Consider the following 19545-nt stretch of genomic DNA (forward strand, 5'->3'; position numbering starts at 1 on the left):
TACTGTTCTGTGTGTTTCCAGTGTCTGTTTGCCTCTCGCATGTTTAGTCACTTGTATGTGTAGTCACTTGTATGTTTGGTTACTTGTATGTTTAGCCGCTAGTAGGTTTAGCTGCTAGGGATGTTTAGCAGCTAAGAGGTTTAGCCTCTTGTAGGTTTAGCCTCTTGTGTGTGTTTAGCCTCTTGTGTGTGTTTAGCCTCTTGTGTGTGTTTAGCCTCTTGTGTGTTGGTCCCCTTGTATGTTCAGTTACTAACCTTTTTAGATACTAACCCGCTTATTTACTAACCCAATCAGTCATTAGTCTCTCCTGTCCTAGTCAGTCTTGTCTCTGGTCTGTCTTGTCTCTGGTCTGTCTTGTCTCTGGTCTGTGTCGTCTCTGGTCTGTGTCGTCTCTGGTCTGTGTCGTCTCTGGTCTGTGTCGTCTCTGGTCTGTGTCGTATCTGGTCTGTCTTGTCTCTGGTCGGTCTGGTCTCTAGTCTGTTTCGTCTCTAGTCTGTCTCGTCTTTAGTCTGTCTCGTCTTAGTCTAGTTTAGCTCTAAGTTTGTTTTGTTTAGCTTTAAGCCTGTGTTAAGCTCTAAGCCTGTGTTTCACCAAAGAACCTGTTCTTTGCTCTATGCCTGTGTTTCTCACTATATGCTTGTGTTTAGCTAAAGAGCCTGTGTTTAGCTCTATGTCTGTCCTTAGCTCTTTGCCTGTCTTTAGCTCTATGTCTGTATTTACCTCAAGAGCCTGTGTTTAGCTCTATGCCATGAGGGGCCAGGGGTAGCTCAGTGGTTAAGGCATTGGACTATGGTTCGGAAGATCCCAGGTTCAACCCCTGAGCAAGGCCCTTGAGCAAGGCCCTTAACCCTTAAAACATGACAGAATGCAAGACCATACCTAAGGCATAACAGAGGGGACCCCACGGGAGAATTTTTAAATATTTTTATTTAATTTTTTAAAGTTTTTTTTTTTGGGGGGGGGCCCTGTCTCGTCAGAGGGCCTCTGTGGAGGCCCTGTCTTATCAAAGGGGCCTCAGTGCAGGCTCCGTCACGTCAGAGGGCCTCAGTGGAGGATCCATCACGTCGCAGAGCCTCAGTGGAGGCTCCGTCTCATCGGAGAGCCTCAGTGGGAGTCCCAGTATTCTCAGAGCCTCAGTGCAGGCCCCCGTTTCCACAGAGAGCACCTCAGTGGAAGCCCCGGCTTGGAGGACGACCCAGTGCTGCATCGGTCGCCCGGATTAAAGGACGACCCAGTGCTTACTCTGCTGCCCGGCCTACAAGAACGATCCAGTGTTGCCTCCGCCACCCAGCTGCAAGTGCAGGCTGCTGCTGCCTCCGTCGCCCGGCTTCGGCGGCAATCAAGTCTTGTATGGATATAGCCTCTAGTATGGATTAGCCTCTTGTGTGTTGGTCCCCTGGTATGTTTAATTACTAACCCGTTTAGGTCATCATCCATTTTGACAACCAGTTTAAGTATTAACCTGATTTACTACTAACACGATTAGTCATTAATCTTTCTCGTCCTAGTCTTGTCTCTGGTCTGTCTCGTCTCTGGTCTGTCTTGTCTTAGTTTAATTTAGCTCCAAGTTTGTTTTGTTCAGCTCTAAACCTGTGTTAGGCTCTAAGTCTGTGTTAAGCTCTAAGCCTGTGTTTCACTAAATAGCCTGTGTTTTGCCAAAGAGCCTGTGTTTTGCTTTATGCCTGTGTGTAGCTCTATGTCTGTGTTTAGCTTTATGTCTGTGTTTAGCTTTATGCCTCTGTTTAGCTAAAAAATTTAATCTTATTTTAATCTTGTAAAACCACAGTTGGATTTGTTCTGCATCGAATGTTTATAATTTATTGTGTTAAAGGATGATAGAAGGGAGGGAATAATGTACATTTATTTAGTTACGCTTTACCTGGGTGTGATGGTGATGATTTGCTGTTGTCTTGCTCTATTGGCCCAACACCATGTAAGGAAGAGACAGAGGGGAAAATTCTATAACTCATATCCAACCACATACAGTGACACTATAAAAATGAGATTTAAAAAAGTAATTGCGTTACATATGAAACGTGTAGACAGTTTATAATAATAATAACAATAAAAATAATAATAATATTAAAAATAATAATAATAATAATAATTAGGGCCCAAGCACAATAACATTAGCACCATGACCACATTTTGATAGCATTGCTCTGATAATGCTGTTTTAATAGAATTTAAAGGGCATACAACTCGTCTAGTGCAAGATTTTTTATTTTATTTTAATCTTGTAAAACCGCAATTGGATTTGTTCTGCATCAAATTTAAATATACTTTAGTGTGTTGAGGGATGATATGAGGGTGGAAATAATGATAATTTATTTAGTTAAGCTTTACTTGAGTGTGATAATTTGCTGCTTTCATCTTGCTCTATTGGCCCAACACCATGTGAGAGAGACAGAGAGAAAAAGGTCTAACTCAAGTCCAACCACATAAACTACCACTCGAAAGTTGAGCGGTATTGTATATATACTTTGAGATTAAAGAATTTTTTTTTATGGTAAATGTATTTTATGTACAGTATAGTAATATGTAAAATGTTTATTATTATTATTATTATTATTATTATTATTATTATTTATATTATTATTGTTATATATGTTTATTTAATAAATAAACTATTAAGCCTAAACAAAAAGAAATGGTTTGCAAACAATAGCATTTAATCAAAACATTGAATCTTACAGAAAAATATGTAAAGCAACAATTAAATTGGTTTTGCATGAGATTTAAGTATAATTCAAGTACAGTATTTGAAGGATGGAATAACAGGACAAAATGTTTTTACATTCCTATAGTTGAGATTTACCTGAGTCTGATGGTGATGATTTGTTGCTGTTGTCTTGTCCTATTGGCCCAAAACCATGTAACAGAGAGACAAAGGGGAACAGGCTATAAATCATATCCACCACAAATATACTATAGAATCAAATAAAAATGTAAATGTGTTAAATATACAAACATCAAAAGTTTTGGAATCCTGTGTTTAAATTACTCTTCTTATTATTATACATGTTAATTTGATGAATACCTTGATTTGGTCTGGATCATATTTAAATATAAATGTATTGAAGGATGATATGTATAATGGGTGGAAATAATGTTGTAGCGCAGCCACATAAAAGGGCATTTTAACTATAACAGGGAAATGGATTAAGGAGCTAATGCTGCTCACCTGTGCTCATAAAATTGCCCGATCTGGTTTTATTTGTCCCCATTGACTGTGTTGGTCACAGGGTAAGCTCTCGCGAGCATGCGCGATCGTAGCGCGAGAGAACCCGGAAGCGGCGTCGGGTCACGTGTGCCGGTATAAAGCCGGAACCGGCAAGTGACTCGAGACGGAGAGATTTACCTAGCGCGCTGTTTATTCTGAGAGAGAGTTTGTTTGATGATTCTAAAGGAGTACTTTTCCCCGGTTGGATTATTCCTCATAGACACTCACAATTCACCTCTCGTTCCGTTGCTCGAGCTCCCGGATTTGTCATCAATACCGGTGAGGCCGAGCCAATCTCTCCCGTGCATCATTTCACACACTGCAATAACATTAACTCTGGACAATCATACACGCACTCACACACCCGCATACATCTCACACTTTGTTTATATTTGTATATATTTTGTATATATTGGTTTTTGGTGCACCTTGTTTGTTTGTTTGTTTGTTTGTTGGTTTAATACACGTTGGTTTGGTTTATATATGGTTATTGTGTCGCGTCTTTACTTGTCCTGTCTTGATTGCGCAATACCGGAAGTGCAGTTTAAAAACCCGTATTTTGATTCTCGACCCCGTAGCAAAGTAACTAGTGGTTTAATTAAATCCAAGTGTTACATAGTGGTGGCCCGTACGTACGGGGAATCGGTATTTTCGGGTATTTTCCGGTTTTGTGCGTCTTGGCAGAACAAAATGGATGCTAACATTGCTAATGCTAATGCTAGTGGTGCCGTGCAGGCCGACCTTGCTGTAGCTAATAATGTGCTGGAGGATGTAGATGATGCATTTGTTACACGCCGTAACCCTACAGCTGAAATAACCTCATTGATTAGTTCACTATATATATCTGACAGACATGATGATGATGATGATGATGATGATGTTGGGTCTGATATTAATGTTGTGCATACATTGCAAACTGAACTGAATCAATGCAAGGAGGATATGGGGGCGCTTACTGACAAAGTGAACACGTTGGAGCAGGATTTTAGACAATCCGTAAACAGCAGTTTGAACAGGGAAACCAGTTTTCGGGACGCAGTGGACGCTAGCTTAGAAGGGCTGGAGCGCTACTGCCAAGAGGCCCTGGAGAAACTGGAAAGAGCTGTCACTGACTGTTTTCTGAGACGTGACGTAATCTGGGAAAACCAGATGAAAAAACTACGGCTCACAAGTACGCCCACCATCCAAAGGTTAAAGGCCTACACCCCTGCATCTCCCCAATCTCCTGTTCTACATTCTCCCAGCACGGCGATCACAGCATCTACGGCAAAGGTAAAGCACATAAGCAGTCATGAAACATACGACATTCCTCCTTGTGTCCAACCACACGCTTCTGCCCAGCTTACCTCCTCAGTTTCACCCTCTTCTTCTTCCTTTTATGGCCGACCACCCATCCGCCTGGAGTTTCCAGCCTTTGGCGACGCTTCAGAGACAGCGGATGTTCTTAACTTCATCGAACAGTGTGAAAACTATCTGGAGATCAGACCACTGCCCAGCCCAGAACTGTTAGGAACCCTCAGCACGGTGCTACGAGGACCTGCTCTGAGCTGGTGGAAGGCAGAGAAAGGCAAGGTGAAGGACTGGAAGTCTTTTAAACAGGCATTTATGGCGGCTTTCTTACCGGATGACTATCTCACAGAAGTGGAAGAAAACTTAAGGTCTCTGGTACAGCAGCCCAGTCAACGCCTTAGAGACTTCGCCTATGACTACCGCGCCCTCTGTATGAAGTGGAAGCCTGATATCTCCGAGGAAGAACTAGTGGGGCGAATCCTGAATAACATCAACCCAAGAGTGGCAGGATGTCTAAGAGGAACAGTGAACACCGTGGAACAGCTTGTGAAGATAGGTTCTAGGGTGGAAAAAGACTGCAAGAGCTCCAAAGACTATTGGCAAAAGGTGGACTCCCAGCACAACAAGGAAAAGAGTCATAAGAAGGCAGGTGAGCGAGTTCCTTCAAAGCACGCAGCGGGACTCTCCATTGCTCAACCTCTGGCAACTCCTTCGCTTCTCCTGGTTCCAGTAACAGTTCAAGGAAGGAAGGTGAATGCTGTGGTCGATACGGGAAGCTCCTACACGCTAATGAGGGAACATCTATGGAGGCAGCTCTGCGAACAGGAAGTCAGGTGTGATGTTCCTTCTCCTCAGAAGTTTGTGATGGCTGATGGGAAAACACACCAGGCGCAAACCCAGAGAAGGCTGAGTTACAACTGGCACACGATCGAATGTGAGCTGGACACTTACGTCATGAGCAACTCTCACCTGGCTTTCCCGCTGATCGTGGGGCTGGACTTCTTAAAAGCCACAGGAGCGACCTTGGACGTCGCACGCGGGGAGTATGGGCTGAAAACAGAGGAGGGAGTCACTTATCATCCCTTCATAATGTCCCAACCCCACTCTGCGCCATCTAAGCCTGCTCAAAGGAGCCACTCTCATCTCCCGGCTACAGCTAACCTGTATTTAGCCTTACCGGTGACTCCTGATGATCTCCTATGCGCGGAGGAAAACACAAAAAGTGTGACGTCATGGGACACCGACAACGAAGAGGAGCTGCTGAAACTAATGGCCGCTTGGCCCCGCACCACCTCCAACATCTTGGGCAAAACAGCATTAGAGAGACACAAAATCACTTTATCTGACGACACCCCATTTAGATCCAGAGCGTACCGAGTATCACCCTTAAAGAAAAAGATTATAGAAGATCAAGTCGACCAGATGCTGAAGGACAACATCATCGAACCTTCCTGTTCATCATGGTCGTCACCTGTTGTTTTAGTACCTAAACCCGATGGGACTTACCGTTTCTGTGTAGATTTTAGAAAATTGAACAGCAAAACCAAACCTGATGCATATCCAATGCCTTTAATACACGACATCATCGAATCACTGGATGGCGCCTCCTGGTTCTCAACATTGGATCTGCAATCCGGGTACTGGCAGGTGGAGATGGAGAGAGACAGCTGTGAGAAGACCGCCTTCATCACTACCAAAGGTCTGTTTCAATTCCGGTCCATGCCCTACGGACTCAGAAACGCAGCTGCAACGTTCCAACGACTGATGGAGAACGTCTTGGCGGATCTAAGAGGAAAGTATTGCTTCGTCTATATAGATGACATTATTATTTACTCACCATCACTAGAACAACATAGAATGCATCTCAACGCAGTATTTTCCAGACTCACCCAAGCCAATCTCTCCCTCAACATGAAGAAGTGTCATTTCTTCAAAAGGCGGCTGAAGTTCCTCGGTCATGTCATCTCTGAAGAAGGTGTGCAGTTAGACCCGGAGAAAACCAAGGCGGTGGCAGAATATCCTCCCCCACAAGACTTAAAATCTCTTCAACGTTTTCTGGGTCTCGCCGGCTGGTATCACAAGTTCATTCCCCACTTTGCCGACATAACAGCTCCATTAAATAATTTAAAAAGGAAGGGAGTAAAATGGGAGTGGACCGAAGAATGCCAGAACAGTATGGATGTCATCAAACACGCACTTCAAAACCCACCAGTACTTATACAACCAAACTTAAATCTGCCATTCCAATTGCACACCGACGCCAGCGAAGTGGGCCTGGGAGCCATCCTCACCCAAACTGCAGCAGAAGGAGAACGAGCAGTAGCTTACGCCTCACGAATGTTGAGAGGAGCTGAGCAGAATTACTCCACATCAGAAAAGGAGTGTTTGGCCGTGGTCTGGGCTGTAGAAAAATGGAGGCACTATCTAGAAGGTCGTGCTTTCGAGGTCTTTACCGACCATGCTGCCCTGTCATGGGCCTTCAACTGCCCGAAAACCAGCTCTCGTCTCACCCGATGGACGTTACGCCTACAACAGTTCGTTTTCACAGTACATCATAGAAAAGGCTGCTTAAATCTGGGACCAGATGCGCTATCCCGGGCGCCCCCGCCGTTAGAAGTGGGCACCGCTCCATGTCTCGCCGTCACAACCTCTAAATGTTCGTCCGACTTACCAAACGACCTGTGTGAGATAACGCAAGCCCAACATGAGGACCCCACCATCACGAAGCTGCTCTCTAAAGACCAGCCACGAAGCACAAGAGAGCAGAGGGTCTCTTTCGAACATCACCAAGGGGCGTTATATCGCCGGGTACCGGTAAGACACGGAGAAAAATTTCAACTAGTTGTCCCCCAGTCATTAATAAAAAACTTTTTACATTACTATCATGACAATCCCTTGGGAGGACACCTGGGGCAACTAAAAACCCTGCTGAGGTTACTAGATGTGGCATGGTGGCCTACGGTGCGGAAAGACGTCTGGCACTATGTGAGAACTTGCAGCGTGTGTCAACAGTATAAAATGGAAAACACTAGACCTAGTGGGCTACTACAGAGCACGGAGGTTCCAGAGCCAGGACACACCGTAGGATTGGACATCATGGGTCCTTTTCCCCGAAGTAAAAGGCAAAATGAATATCTGCTGGTGGTGGTAGATTATTTCACCAAATGGGTGGAGATGTTTCCCCTCAGGGATGTGAAGACGCCAAAACTGGTGAAAGTGCTGAGAGAGGAAATCTTTACTAGATGGGGAGTCCCCAAATATCTAGTTTCCGATCGAGGTCCCCAGTTTACGTCTCAACTGCTGGCACACCTCTGCCAAACCTGGGGCAGCGTCCAAAAGCTAACTACGAGCTACCACCCACAAACGAACCTGACGGAACGGGTCAACCGAACTCTGAAGACAATGATCGCTTCATACGTCGGGGACCATCACCAAAACTGGGACCAATGGTTACCAGAGCTCAGATTCGCCATCAATACAGCCCAACAGGAAACTACTGGAAAGACACCTGCAGAACTCACACTGGGTCGGCAACTAAAAGGGCCACTCGAAAGGCTCATGAATCACCCTCCAACACCTGATCACACAGCCTACTCATTACTAGACCGACAACAACTTATCATGGAGGAAGTGAGACAAAGAGTAAAACAACAACAGTCCAAACAAGCTAGATACTACAATGCCCGGAGAAAAGATGCGCACTTTAAACCGGGAGATCTAGTTTGGATAAAAACTCACCCACTCTCCTCCGCAGCGAAAAGATTTTCTGCCAAGCTAGCGCCCAAGTGGGAGGGACCAGCAGAAATAAAAAACAAAAAGGGACCAATCAATTACACAGTGTCTTGGGGCAATCCACAAAAAACTGATACCGTGAACGTGGTTAATCTGAAGCGCTTCTACGGACGTTCTCCTCAGACGCCGGAGGCTTGGGGGGGGGGGTCTATGTAGCGCAGCCACATAAAAGGGCATTTTAACTATAACAGGGAAATGGATTAAGGAGCTAATGCTGCTCACCTGTGCTCATAAAATTGCCCGATCTGGTTTTATTTGTCCCCATTGACAGTGTTGGTCACAGGGTAAGCTCTCGCGAGCATGCGCGATCGTAGCGCGAGAGAACCCGGAAGCGGCGTCGGGTCACGTGTGCCGGTATAAAGCCGGAACCGGCAAGTGACTCGAGACGGAGAGATTTACCTAGCGCGCTGTTTATTCTGAGAGAGAGTTTGTTTGATGATTCTAAAGGAGTACTTTTCCCCGGTTGGATTATTCCTCATAGACACTCACAATTCACCTCTCGTTCCGTTGCTCGAGCTCCCGGATTTGTCATCAATACCGGTGAGGCCGAGCCAATCTCTCCCGTGCATCATTTCACACACTGCAATATCATTAACTCTGGACAATCATACACGCACTCACACACCCGCATACATCTCACACTTTGTTTATATTTGTATATATTTTGTATATATTGGTTTTTGGTGCACCTTGTTTGTTTGTTTGTTTGTTTGTTGGTTTAATACACGTTGGTTTGGTTTATATATGGTTATTGTGTCGCGTCTTTACTTGTCCTGTCTTGATTGCGCAATACCGGAAGTGCAGTTTAAAAACCCGTATTTTGATTCTCGACCCCGTAGCAAAGTAACTAGTGGTTTAATTAAATCCAAGTGTTACAATGTTACATACTTTTATAAAGTTAAGCTTTACCTGAGTGTGATGGTTTGTTGCTGTTATCTTGCTCTATTTGCCCAATGCCATGTGAGAGAGACAAAGAGGAAAAAGGTCTAATTTAAATCCAACCACATAAACAACCACCCTAAAGTTGAGTGGTATTGTATATATACTTTAAGCTCAAATAAAAAAGTATTTGTTTTAAATATATGTCATGTACAGTATTGTGCAAAATTCTATTATTATTATTGTTATTATTATTATATTTCTGTACAGTCTGAAGTCTATTATTCTATTTATATCTGTTCATATTGTATTTTCATTTTTTTCCCTATTGTATTTGTATCTTTTTAAATATGCAGCCACTGGAAAAACAATTTCCTTTGGGATTAATAAAGACCTATTTTATCCTATATTATTATTATTATTATTATTATTATTATACATGTTTTTTAATGAATACACTATTAAGCATGAACAAAAAGAAATGGTTTGCAAACAATAGCTTTTAATCACAACATCAAATCTTACAAGAAAATATGTAAAGCAACAATAAGATTGTTTTTGCATTAGATTTAAATATAATTTAAGAACTTCAAGGATGAAATAACACGACAAAATAATGTTTGTACATTCCTATAGTTGAGCTTTACCTGACTTGTTGCTTTTGTCTTGCTCTACTGGGCCAACACCATGTGAGAGAGACAAAGAGTTAAATGCTATAACTCATATCCAACCACATAAAATATATACTATAAAATAAAATGTAAAAAAGTAATTTCGTTACATATAAAATGTGTACACAGCTTATTCTAATAAAAATTATTATTATGATTATTATTAAGGCCCAAGCACAATGACAGCATCATGACAACATCACTATGGCATCATTGCCATTTCCCTGATAATGCTGTTTTAATAGAATTCAAAAGGCATACAGCTTGTGTAGTGCAATTTTTTTTTATCTTATTTTAATTTAAATATACTTGTAAAGTGGAAATACTGTAAATTTATTTAGTTAAACTTTACCTGGATGTGATGGTGATGATTTGCTCTTGTCTTGCTCTATTGGCCCAACACCATGTAAGAAAGAAACAGAGAGGAAAAAGCTATAACTCATATCAAACCTCATATGTACTGTATATATACTATAAAAGCCAATAAAAAAGTATCTGTGTTAAATATACAAGTTATGTACAGTACTGGTAAAAAGTCTTAGGCATGTTGTGTTGATTATTATTAGTATTAGGGCCCAAGCACTATAGGTGTGCAGGACCCTCTTGTTTTCCTAAGGATTTTTTTTTCCCACCGGGCTTTTTGTGGATCCAGAGCTAAGCCTGTGCATTGAGGTAAGCTATATCCACTTGATATAACCACTAGATATAACGTATAACACTTCAGTCCCTTCACGTGCTTTGGCTTCTTCCCCCCACAGGGAATTAATGTTTCATGTCTCCAAAAGCAGCCTCTATGTCTGGTCCGTCAAGGCCCTCTGCCTTCCTTCCACCCAAATAGCAGAAAACCTAAACCCTTTCGCAGGTGGTGTGTCCACAGGATGGGGAAGGATGGGTATCCACACTTCCCCTACTGTCTGTGCCTGTCCAGGCCTTGTAGCAGACCCAGCCATCAGACAATCAATGATGGGCCCTCTGTCCAGGCCTGGCTCCAGACATGGACACCAGGTTTCCTCCGTTCAAGATAACCTTTCTTCTCCCTAATTTTTTATGCTGTCTAGCCTTCCTTAGTCTGGCCCCTTATCTGAGACCAGTTTGCCTTGAGAGGCACCACCAGGAGCAGATGGCTCCAGACAACACAGATCCATGGTTTATAAGGGAATGCAAACCTCCCCAACACAACAAGGAGAGAATTCCTAGAAAGTTATTTACATTATTATTATTATTATTATTATTATTATTATTATTATTATGTGTTAAATATACAAACATTAAAAGTTTTAGGAACCACATGTTTAAATTACACTTATTATTATTATACATCTTAATTTAATAAATACATTGGGTCTGGATCATATGTAAATATAATTTAGCGTATTAAGGGGTGATATGTATAATGGGTGAAAATAATGTTCATACTTTTATATACTTAAACTTTACCTGAGTCTGATGATTTCTTGCTGTTATCTTGCTCTATTGGCCCAATGACATGTGAGAGAGACAAAGAGGAAAATGGTCTAACTCAAATCCAACCACATAAACTACCACTCGAAAGTTGAGCGGTGTTAATTATCACCTGAACCGAGGCAAATTATTAGTTATTGTGTACGTCTGTTGAGTTAAGTTGTCTGTAGTTTTGTTACGTTTATGATGTTTATTTTGCTTTTGTTTTGTGGAGCTGTTTTTGTTAAGTTATATGTAATACTTAGTTTGTCTCTTGTTTTGTGTAAGTACTGTTCTGTGTGTTTCCAGTGTCTGTTTGCCTCTCGCATGTTTAGTCACTTGTATGTGTAGTCACTTGTATGTTTGGTTACTTGTATGTTTAGCCGCTAGTAGGTTTAGCTGCTAGGGATTTTTAGCAGCTAAGAGGTTTAGCCTCTTGTAGGTTTAGCCTCTTGTGTGTGTTTAGCCTCTTGTGTGTGTTTAGCCTCTTGTGTGTGTTTAGCCTCTTGTGTGTTGGTCCCCTTGTATGTTCAGTTACTAACCTTTTTAGATACTAACCCGCTTATTTACTAACCCAATCAGTCATTAGTCTCTCCTGTCCTAGTCAGTCTTGTCTCTGGTCTGTCTTGTCTCTGGTCTGTCTTGTCTCTGGTCTGTGTCGTCTCTGGTCTGTGTCGTCTCTGGTCTGTGTCGTCTCTGGTCTGTGTCGTCTCTGGTCTGTGTCGTCTCTGGTCTGTCTTGTCTCTGGTCGGTCTGGTCTCTAGTCTGTTTCGTCTCTAGTCTGTCTCGTCTTTAGTCTGTCTCGTCTTAGTCTAGTTTAGCTCTAAGTTTGTTTTGTTTAGCTTAAAGCCTGTGTTAAGCTCTAAGCCTGTGTTTCACCAAAGAACCTGTTCTTTGCTCTATGCCTGTGTTTCTCACTATATGCTTGTGTTTAGCTAAAGAGCCTGTGTTTAGCTCTATGTCTGTCCTTAGCTCTTTGCCTGTCTTTAGCTCTATGTCTGTATTTACCTCAAGAGCCTGTGTTTAGCTCTATGCCATGAGGGGCCAGGGGTAGCTCAGTGGTTAAGGCATTGGACTATGGTTCGGAAGATCCCAGGTTCAACCCCTGAGCAAGGCCCTTGAGCAAGGCCCTTAACCCTTAAAACATGACAGAATGCAAGACCATACCTAAGGCATAACAGAGGGGACCCCACGGGAGAATTTTTAAATATTTTTATTTAATTTTTTAAAGTTTTTTTTTTTGGGGGGGGGCCCTGTCTCGTCAGAGGGCCTCTGTGGAGGCCCTGTCTTATCAGAGGGCCTCAGTGCAGGCTCCGTCACGTCAGAGGGCCTCAGTGGAGGATCCATCACGTCGCAGAGCCTCAGTGGAGGCTCCGTCTCATCGGAGAGCCTCAGTGGGAGTCCCAGTATTCTCAGAGCCTCAGTGCAGGCCCCCGTTTCCACAGAGAGCTCCTCAGTGGAAGCCCCGGCTTGGAGGACGACCCAGTGCTGCATCGGTCGACCGGATTAAAGGACGACCCAGTGCTTACTCTGCTGCCCGGCCTACAAGAACGATCCAGTGTTGCCTCCGCCACCCAGCTGCAAGTGCAGGCTGCTGCTGCCTCCGTCGCCTGGCTTCGGCGGCAATCAAGTCTTGTATGGATATAGCCTCTAGTATGGATTAGCCTCTTGTGTGTTGGTCCCCTGGTATGTTTAATTACTTACCCGTTTAGGTCATCATCCATTTTGACAACCAGTTTAAGTATTAACCTGATTTACTACTAACACGATTAGTCATTAATCTTTCTCGTCCTAGTCTTGTCTCTGGTCTGTCTCGTCTCTGGTCTGTCTTGTCTTAGTTTAATTTAGCTCCAAGTTTGTTTTGTTCAGCTCTAAACCTGTGTTAGGCTCTAAGTCTGTGTTAAGCTCTAAGCCTGTGTTTCGCTAAAGAGCCTGTGTTTTGCCAAAGAGCCTGTGTTTTGCTTTATGCCTGTGTGTAGCTCTATGCCTGTCTGTAGCTAAAAATTTTAATCTTATTTTAATCTTGTAAAACCACAGTTGGATTTGTTCTGCATCAAATGTTTATAATTTATTGTGTTGAAGGATGATAGAAGGGAGGGAATAATGTACATGTATTTAGTTACGCTTTACCTGGGTGTGATGGTGATGATTTGCTCTTGTCTTGCTCTATTGGCCCAACACCATGTAAGAAAGAGACAGAGAGGAAAATGCTATAACTCATATCCAACCACATACAGTGACACTATAGAAATAAGATTTAAAAAAGTAATTGCGTTACATATGAAACGTGTAGACAGTTTATAATAACAATAATAATAATAATAATAATAAATTAATAATAATAATAATAATAATAATAATTAGGGCCAAGCACAATAACATCAGCACCATGACCACATTTTGATAGCATTGCTCTGATAATGCTGTTTTAATAGAATTTAAAGGGCATACAACTCGTCTAGTGCAAGATTTTTTATTTTATTTTAATCTTGTAAAACCGCAATTGGATTTGTTCTGCATCAAATTTAAATATACTTTAGTGTGTTGAGGGATGATATGAGGGTGGAAATAATGATAATTTATTTAGTTAAGCTTTACTTGAGTGTGATGATTTGCTGCTTTCATCTTGCTCTATTGGCCCAACACCATGTGAGAGAGACAGAGAGAAAAAGATCTAACTCAAGTCCAACCATATAAACTACCACTCGAAAGTTGAGCGGTATTGTATATATACTTTGAGATTAAAGAATAAAATATTTATGGTAAATATATTTTATGTACAGTATAGTAATATGTAAAATTTTTATTATTATTATTATTATTATTATTATTATTATTATTAATATTATTATTGTTATATATGTTTATTTAATAAATAAACTATTAAGCCTAAACAAAAAGAAATGGTTTGCAAACAATAGCATTTAATCAAAACATTGAATCTTAAAGAAAAATATGTAAAGCAACAATTAAATTGGTTTTGCATGAGATTTAAGTATAATTCAAGTACAGTATTTGAAGGATGGAATAACAGGACAAAATGTTTTTACATTCCTATAGTTGAGATTTACCTGAGTCTGATGGTGATGATTTGTTGCTGTTGTCTTGTCCTATTGGCCCAAAACCATGTAACAGAGAGACAAAGGGGAACAGGCTATAACTCATATCCAACCACAAATATACTATAGAATCAAATAAAATGTAAATGTGTAAAATACACAAACATCAAAAGTTTTGGAATCCTGTGTTTAAATTACTCTTCTTATTATTATACATGTTAATTTGATAAATACATTAATTTGGTCTGGATCATATTTAAATATAAATGTATTGAAGGATGATATGTATAATGGGTGGAAATAATGTTACATACTTTTATAAAGTTAAACTTTACCTGAGTGTGATGATTTGCTGCTGTTATCTTGCTCTATTGGCCCAACACCATGTGAGAGAGACAGAGAGAAAAAAGGTCTAACTCAAATCCAACCACATAAACAACCACTCTAAAGTTGAGTGGTATCATATATATACTTTAAGCTCAAAGAAAAAAGTAGTTGTTTTAAATATATGTCATGTACAGTATTGTGCAAAATTCTATTATTATTATTATTATTATTATTATTATTATTATTATATTTCTGTACAGTCTGAAGTCTATTATTCTATTTATATCTGTTCATATTGTATTTTCATTTTTTTCCCTATTGTATTTGTATCTTTTTAAATATGCAGCCACTAGAAAAACAATTTCCTTTGGGATTAATAAAGACCTCTTATCTTATCTTATCTTATTATTATTATTATTATTATTATTATTATACATGTTTTTTAATAAATACACTATTAAGCATGAACAAAAAGAAATAGTGTGCAAACAATAGCTTTCAATCAAAACATTAAATCTTACAAGAAAATATGTAAGGCAACAATAAGATTGTTTTTGCATTGGATTTAAATATAATTTAAGAAGTTCAAGGATGAAATAACAGGACAAATTATTGTTTATACATTCCTATAGTTGAGCTTTACCTGATTTGTTGCTTTTGTCTTGCTCTACTGGCCCAACATCATGTGAGAGAGACAAAGAGTTAAATGCTATAACTCATATCCAACCACATAAAGTATATACTATAAAATAAAATGTAAAAAAGTAATTTCGTTACATATAAAATGTGTACACAGTTTATTATAATAATAATTATTATTATGATTATTATTAAGGCCCAAGCACAATGACAGCATCATGACAACATCACTATGGCATCATTGCCATTTCCCTGATAATGCTGTTTTAATAGAATTCAAAAGGCATACAGGTTGTCTAGTGCAATTTTTTTTATCTTATTTTAATTTAAATATACTTGTAAAGTGGAAATACTGTAAATTTATTTAGTTAAACTTTACCTGGATGTGATGGTGATGATTTGCTCTTGTCTTGCTCTATTGGCCCAACACCATGTAAGAAAGAAACAGAGAGGAAAAAGCTATAACTCATATCAAACCTCATATGTACTGTATATATACTATAAAAGCCAATAAAAAAGTATCTGTGTTAAATATACAAGTTATGTACAGTACTGGTAAAAAGTCTTAGGCATGTTGTGTTGATTATTATTAGTATTAGGGCCCAAGCACTATAGGTGTGCAGGACCCTCTTGTTTTCCTAAGGATTTTTTTCCCCACCATTTCGGGCTTTTTGTGGATCCAGAGCTAAGCCTGTGCATTGAGGTAGCTCCACTAGATCTAACGTATAACACTTCAGTCCCTTCACGTGCTTTGGCTCCTTCCCCCCACAGGGAATTAATGTTTCATGTCTCCAAAAGCAGCCTCTATGTCTAGTCCGTCAAGGACCTAGACCCCAAGGTCCCTCTGCCCTCCTGCCACCCAAATAGCAGCAAACGTAAACCCTTTCGCAGGTGGTGTGTCCACAGGATGGGGAAGGATGGGTATCCACACTTCCCCTACTCTCTGTGCCTGTCCAGGCCCCGTAGCAGACCCAGCCATCAGACAATCAATGATGGGCCCTCTGTCCAGGCCTGGCTCCAGACATGGACACCAGGTTTCCTCCGTTCAAGATAACCTTTCTTCTCCCTAATTTTTTATGCTGTCTAGCCTTCCTTAGTCTGGCCCCTTATCTGAGACCAGTTTGCCTTGAGAGGCACCACCAGGAGCAGATGGCTCCAGACAACACAGATCCATGGTTTATAAGGGAATGCAAACCTCCCCAACATAACAAGGAGAGAATTCCTAGAAAGTTGTTATTATTATTATTATTATTATTATTATGTGTTAAATATACAAAATTAAAAGTTTTAGGAACCACGTGTTTAAATTACACTTCTTCTTATTATACATCTTAATTTAATAAATACATTGGGTCTGGATCATATTTAAATATAATTTAGCGTATTGAAGGATGATATGTAGATTGGGTAAAAATAATGTTCATACTTTTATATACTTAAACTTTACCTGAGTCTGATGATTTCTTGCTGTTATCTTGCTCTATTGGACCAACGCCATGTGAGAGAGACAGAGAGAAAAAAGGTCTAACTCAAATCCAACCACATAAACTACCACTCGAAAGTTGAGCGGTGAGAACCATCACCTGAACCGAGGCAAATTATTAGTTTTTGTATAAATAGTCTTTTATTCCGGCACTCTGGGTCTTGCATTTATTGTGTACGTCTGTTGAGTTAAGTTGTCTGTAGTTTTGTTACGTTTATGATGTTTATTTTGCTTTTGTTTTGTGGAGCTGTTTTTGTTAAGTTATATGTAATACTTAGTTTGTCTCTTGTTTTGTGTAAGTACTGTTCTGTGTGTTTCCAGTGTCTGTTTGCCTCTCGCATGTTTAGTCACTTGTATGTGTAGTCACTTGTATGTTTGGTTACTTGTATGTTTAGCCGCAAGTAGGTTTGGCCTCTATTAGGTTCAGCCTCTCGTAGGTTTAGCCTCTTGTGTGTGTTTAGCCTCTTGTGTGTGTTTAGACTCTTGTGTGTTGGTCCCCTTGTATGTTCAGTTACTAACCTGTTTAGATACTAACCCGCTTATTTATTAACCCAATCAGTCATTAGTCTCTCCTGTCCGAGTCAGTCTTGTCTCTGGTCTGTCTTGTCTCTGGACTGTGTTGTCTCTGGTCGGTCTGGTCTCTAGTCTGTTTCGTCTCTAGTCTGTCTCGTCTTTAGTCTGTCTCGTCTTAGTCTAGTTTAGCTCTAAGTTTGTTTTGTTTAGCTTTAAGCCTGTGTTAAGCTCTATGCCTGTGTTTCTCACTATATGCTTGTGTTTAGCTAAAGAGCCTGTGTTTAGCTCTATGTCTGTCCTTAGCTCTATGTCTGTATTTACCTCAAGAGCCTGTGTTTAGCTCTATGCCATGAGGGGCCAGGGGTAGCTCAGTGGTTAAGGCATTGGACTATGGTTCGGAAGATCCCAGGTTCAACCCCTGAGCAAGGCCCTTAACCCTTAAAACATGACAGAATGCAAGACCATACCTAAGGCATAACAGAGGGGACCCCACGGGAGAATTTTTAAATATTTTTATTTAATTTTTTAAAGTTTTTTTTTTTGGGGGGGGGGGCCCTGTCTCGTCAGAGGGCCTCTGTGGAGGCCCTGTCTTATCAGAGGGCCTCAGTGCAGGCTCCGTCACGTCAGAGGGCCTCAGTGGAGGATCCATCACGTCGCAGAGCCTCAGTGGAGGCTCCGTCTCATCGGAGAGCCTCAGTGGGAGTCCCAGTATTCTCAGAGCCTCAGTGCAGGCCCCCGTTTCCACAGAGAGCTCCTCAGTGGAAGCCCCGGCTTGGAGGACGACCCAGTGCTGCATCGGTCGACCGGATTAAAGGACGACCCAGTGCTTACTCTGCTGCCCGGCCTACAAGAACGATCCAGTGTTGCCTCCGCCACCCAGCTGCAAGTGCAGGCTGCTGCTGCCTCCGTCGCCTGGCTTCGGCGGCAATCAAGTCTTGTATGGATATAGCCTCTAGTATGGATTAGCCTTTTGTGTGTTGGTCCCCTGGTATGTTTAATTACTAACCCGTTTAGGTCATCATCCATTTTGACAACCAGTTTAGGTACTAACCCGATTAACTACTAACACAATCTGTCATTAATCTTTCTCGTCCCAGTCTGTCTTGTCTCTGGTCTGTCTCTACCTAGTATATTTTAGCTCCAAGTTTGTTTTGTTTAGCTCTAAGCCTGTATTAAGCTCTAAGCCTATGTTTAGCTCTATGCCTGTGTTTCGCTGAAGAGCCTGTGTTTTGCCAAAGAGCCTGTGTTTTGCTTTATGCCTGTGTGTAGCTCTATGCCTGTGTGTAGCTTTATGTCTGTGTTTAGCTTTATGCCTCTGTTTAGCTAAAAAATTTAATCTTATTTTAATCTTGTAAAACCACAGTTGGATTTGTTCTGCATCGAATGTTTATAATTTATTGTGTTAAAGGATGATAGAAGGGAGGGAATAATGTACATTTATTTAGTTACGCTTTACCTGGGTGTAATGGTGATGATTTGCTGTTGTCTTGCTCTATTGGCCCAACACCATGTAAGGAAGAGACAGAGAGGAAAATTCTATAACTCATATCCAACCACATACAGTGACACTATAAAAATGAGATTTAAAAAAGTAATTGCGTTACATATGAAACGTGTAGACAGTTTATAATAACAATAACAATAAAAATAATAATAATATTAAAAATAATAATAATAATAATAATAATTAGGGCCCAAGCACAATAACATTAGCACCATGACCACATTTTGATAGCATTGCTCTGATAATGCTGTTTTAATAGAATTTAAAGGGCATACAACTCGTCTAGTGCAAGATTTTTTATTTTATTTTAATCTTGTAAAACCGCAATTGGATTTGTTCTGCATCAAATTTAAATATACTTTAGTGTGTTGAGGGATGATATGAGGGTGGAAATAATGATAATTTATTTAGTTAAGCTTTACTTGAGTGTGATGATTTGCTGCTTTCATCTTGCTCTATTGGCCCAACACCATGTGAGAGAGACAGAGAGAAAAAGATCTAACTCAAGTCCAACCATATAAACTACCACTCGAAAGTTGAGCGGTATTGTATATATACTTTGAGATTAAAGAAAAAAATATTTATGGTAAATATATTTTATGTACAGTATAGTAATATGTAAAATTTTTATTATTATTATTATTATTATTATTATTATTATTATTATTATTATTGTTATATATGTTTATTTAATAAATAAACTATTAAGCCTAAACAAAAAGAAA

The 19545-nt window shown here is 40.5% G+C and overlaps 1 protein-coding gene across 1 annotated transcript; it reads left to right on the forward strand.

Moving 5' to 3' along the window:
* The first annotated feature begins 3444 nt into the window (after positions 1–3444).
* On the forward strand, positions 3445–18265 carry LOC128541256 (uncharacterized). The gene is made up of 6 exons (XM_053511599.1): positions 3445–4495; positions 4565–4888; positions 5369–5735; positions 12231–12291; positions 12591–12917; positions 17914–18265. The coding sequence occupies exons 1-6, from the start codon at positions 3707–3709 to the stop codon at positions 18263–18265; spliced, it is 2220 nt and encodes a 739-aa protein (XP_053367574.1). The 5' UTR covers positions 3445–3706.
* Positions 18266–19545: the final 1280 nt, after the last annotated feature.

The sequence above is a fragment of the Clarias gariepinus genome, chromosome 14 (assembly GCF_024256425.1).
Source record: "Clarias gariepinus isolate MV-2021 ecotype Netherlands chromosome 14, CGAR_prim_01v2, whole genome shotgun sequence".
Taxonomy (NCBI): domain Eukaryota; kingdom Metazoa; phylum Chordata; class Actinopteri; order Siluriformes; family Clariidae; genus Clarias; species Clarias gariepinus.

What these genes read in the sequence shown, in the direction of transcription:
- LOC128541256 (XM_053511599.1), top strand. Translation starts at nt 3,707, where the DNA reads ATGGTTATTGTGTCGCGTCTTTACTTGTCCTGTCTTGATTGCGCAATA. An exon ending in TTGCCTGTCTTTAGCTCTAT is followed by an intron (nt 12,292 to 12,590) that starts GTCTGTATTTAC and finishes CTGTCTTATCAG; the next exon opens with AGGGCCTCAGTGCAGGCTCC. An exon ending in TCCGTCGCCTGGCTTCGGCG is followed by an intron (nt 12,918 to 17,913) that starts GCAATCAAGTCT and finishes CTGTCTTATCAG; the next exon opens with AGGGCCTCAGTGCAGGCTCC.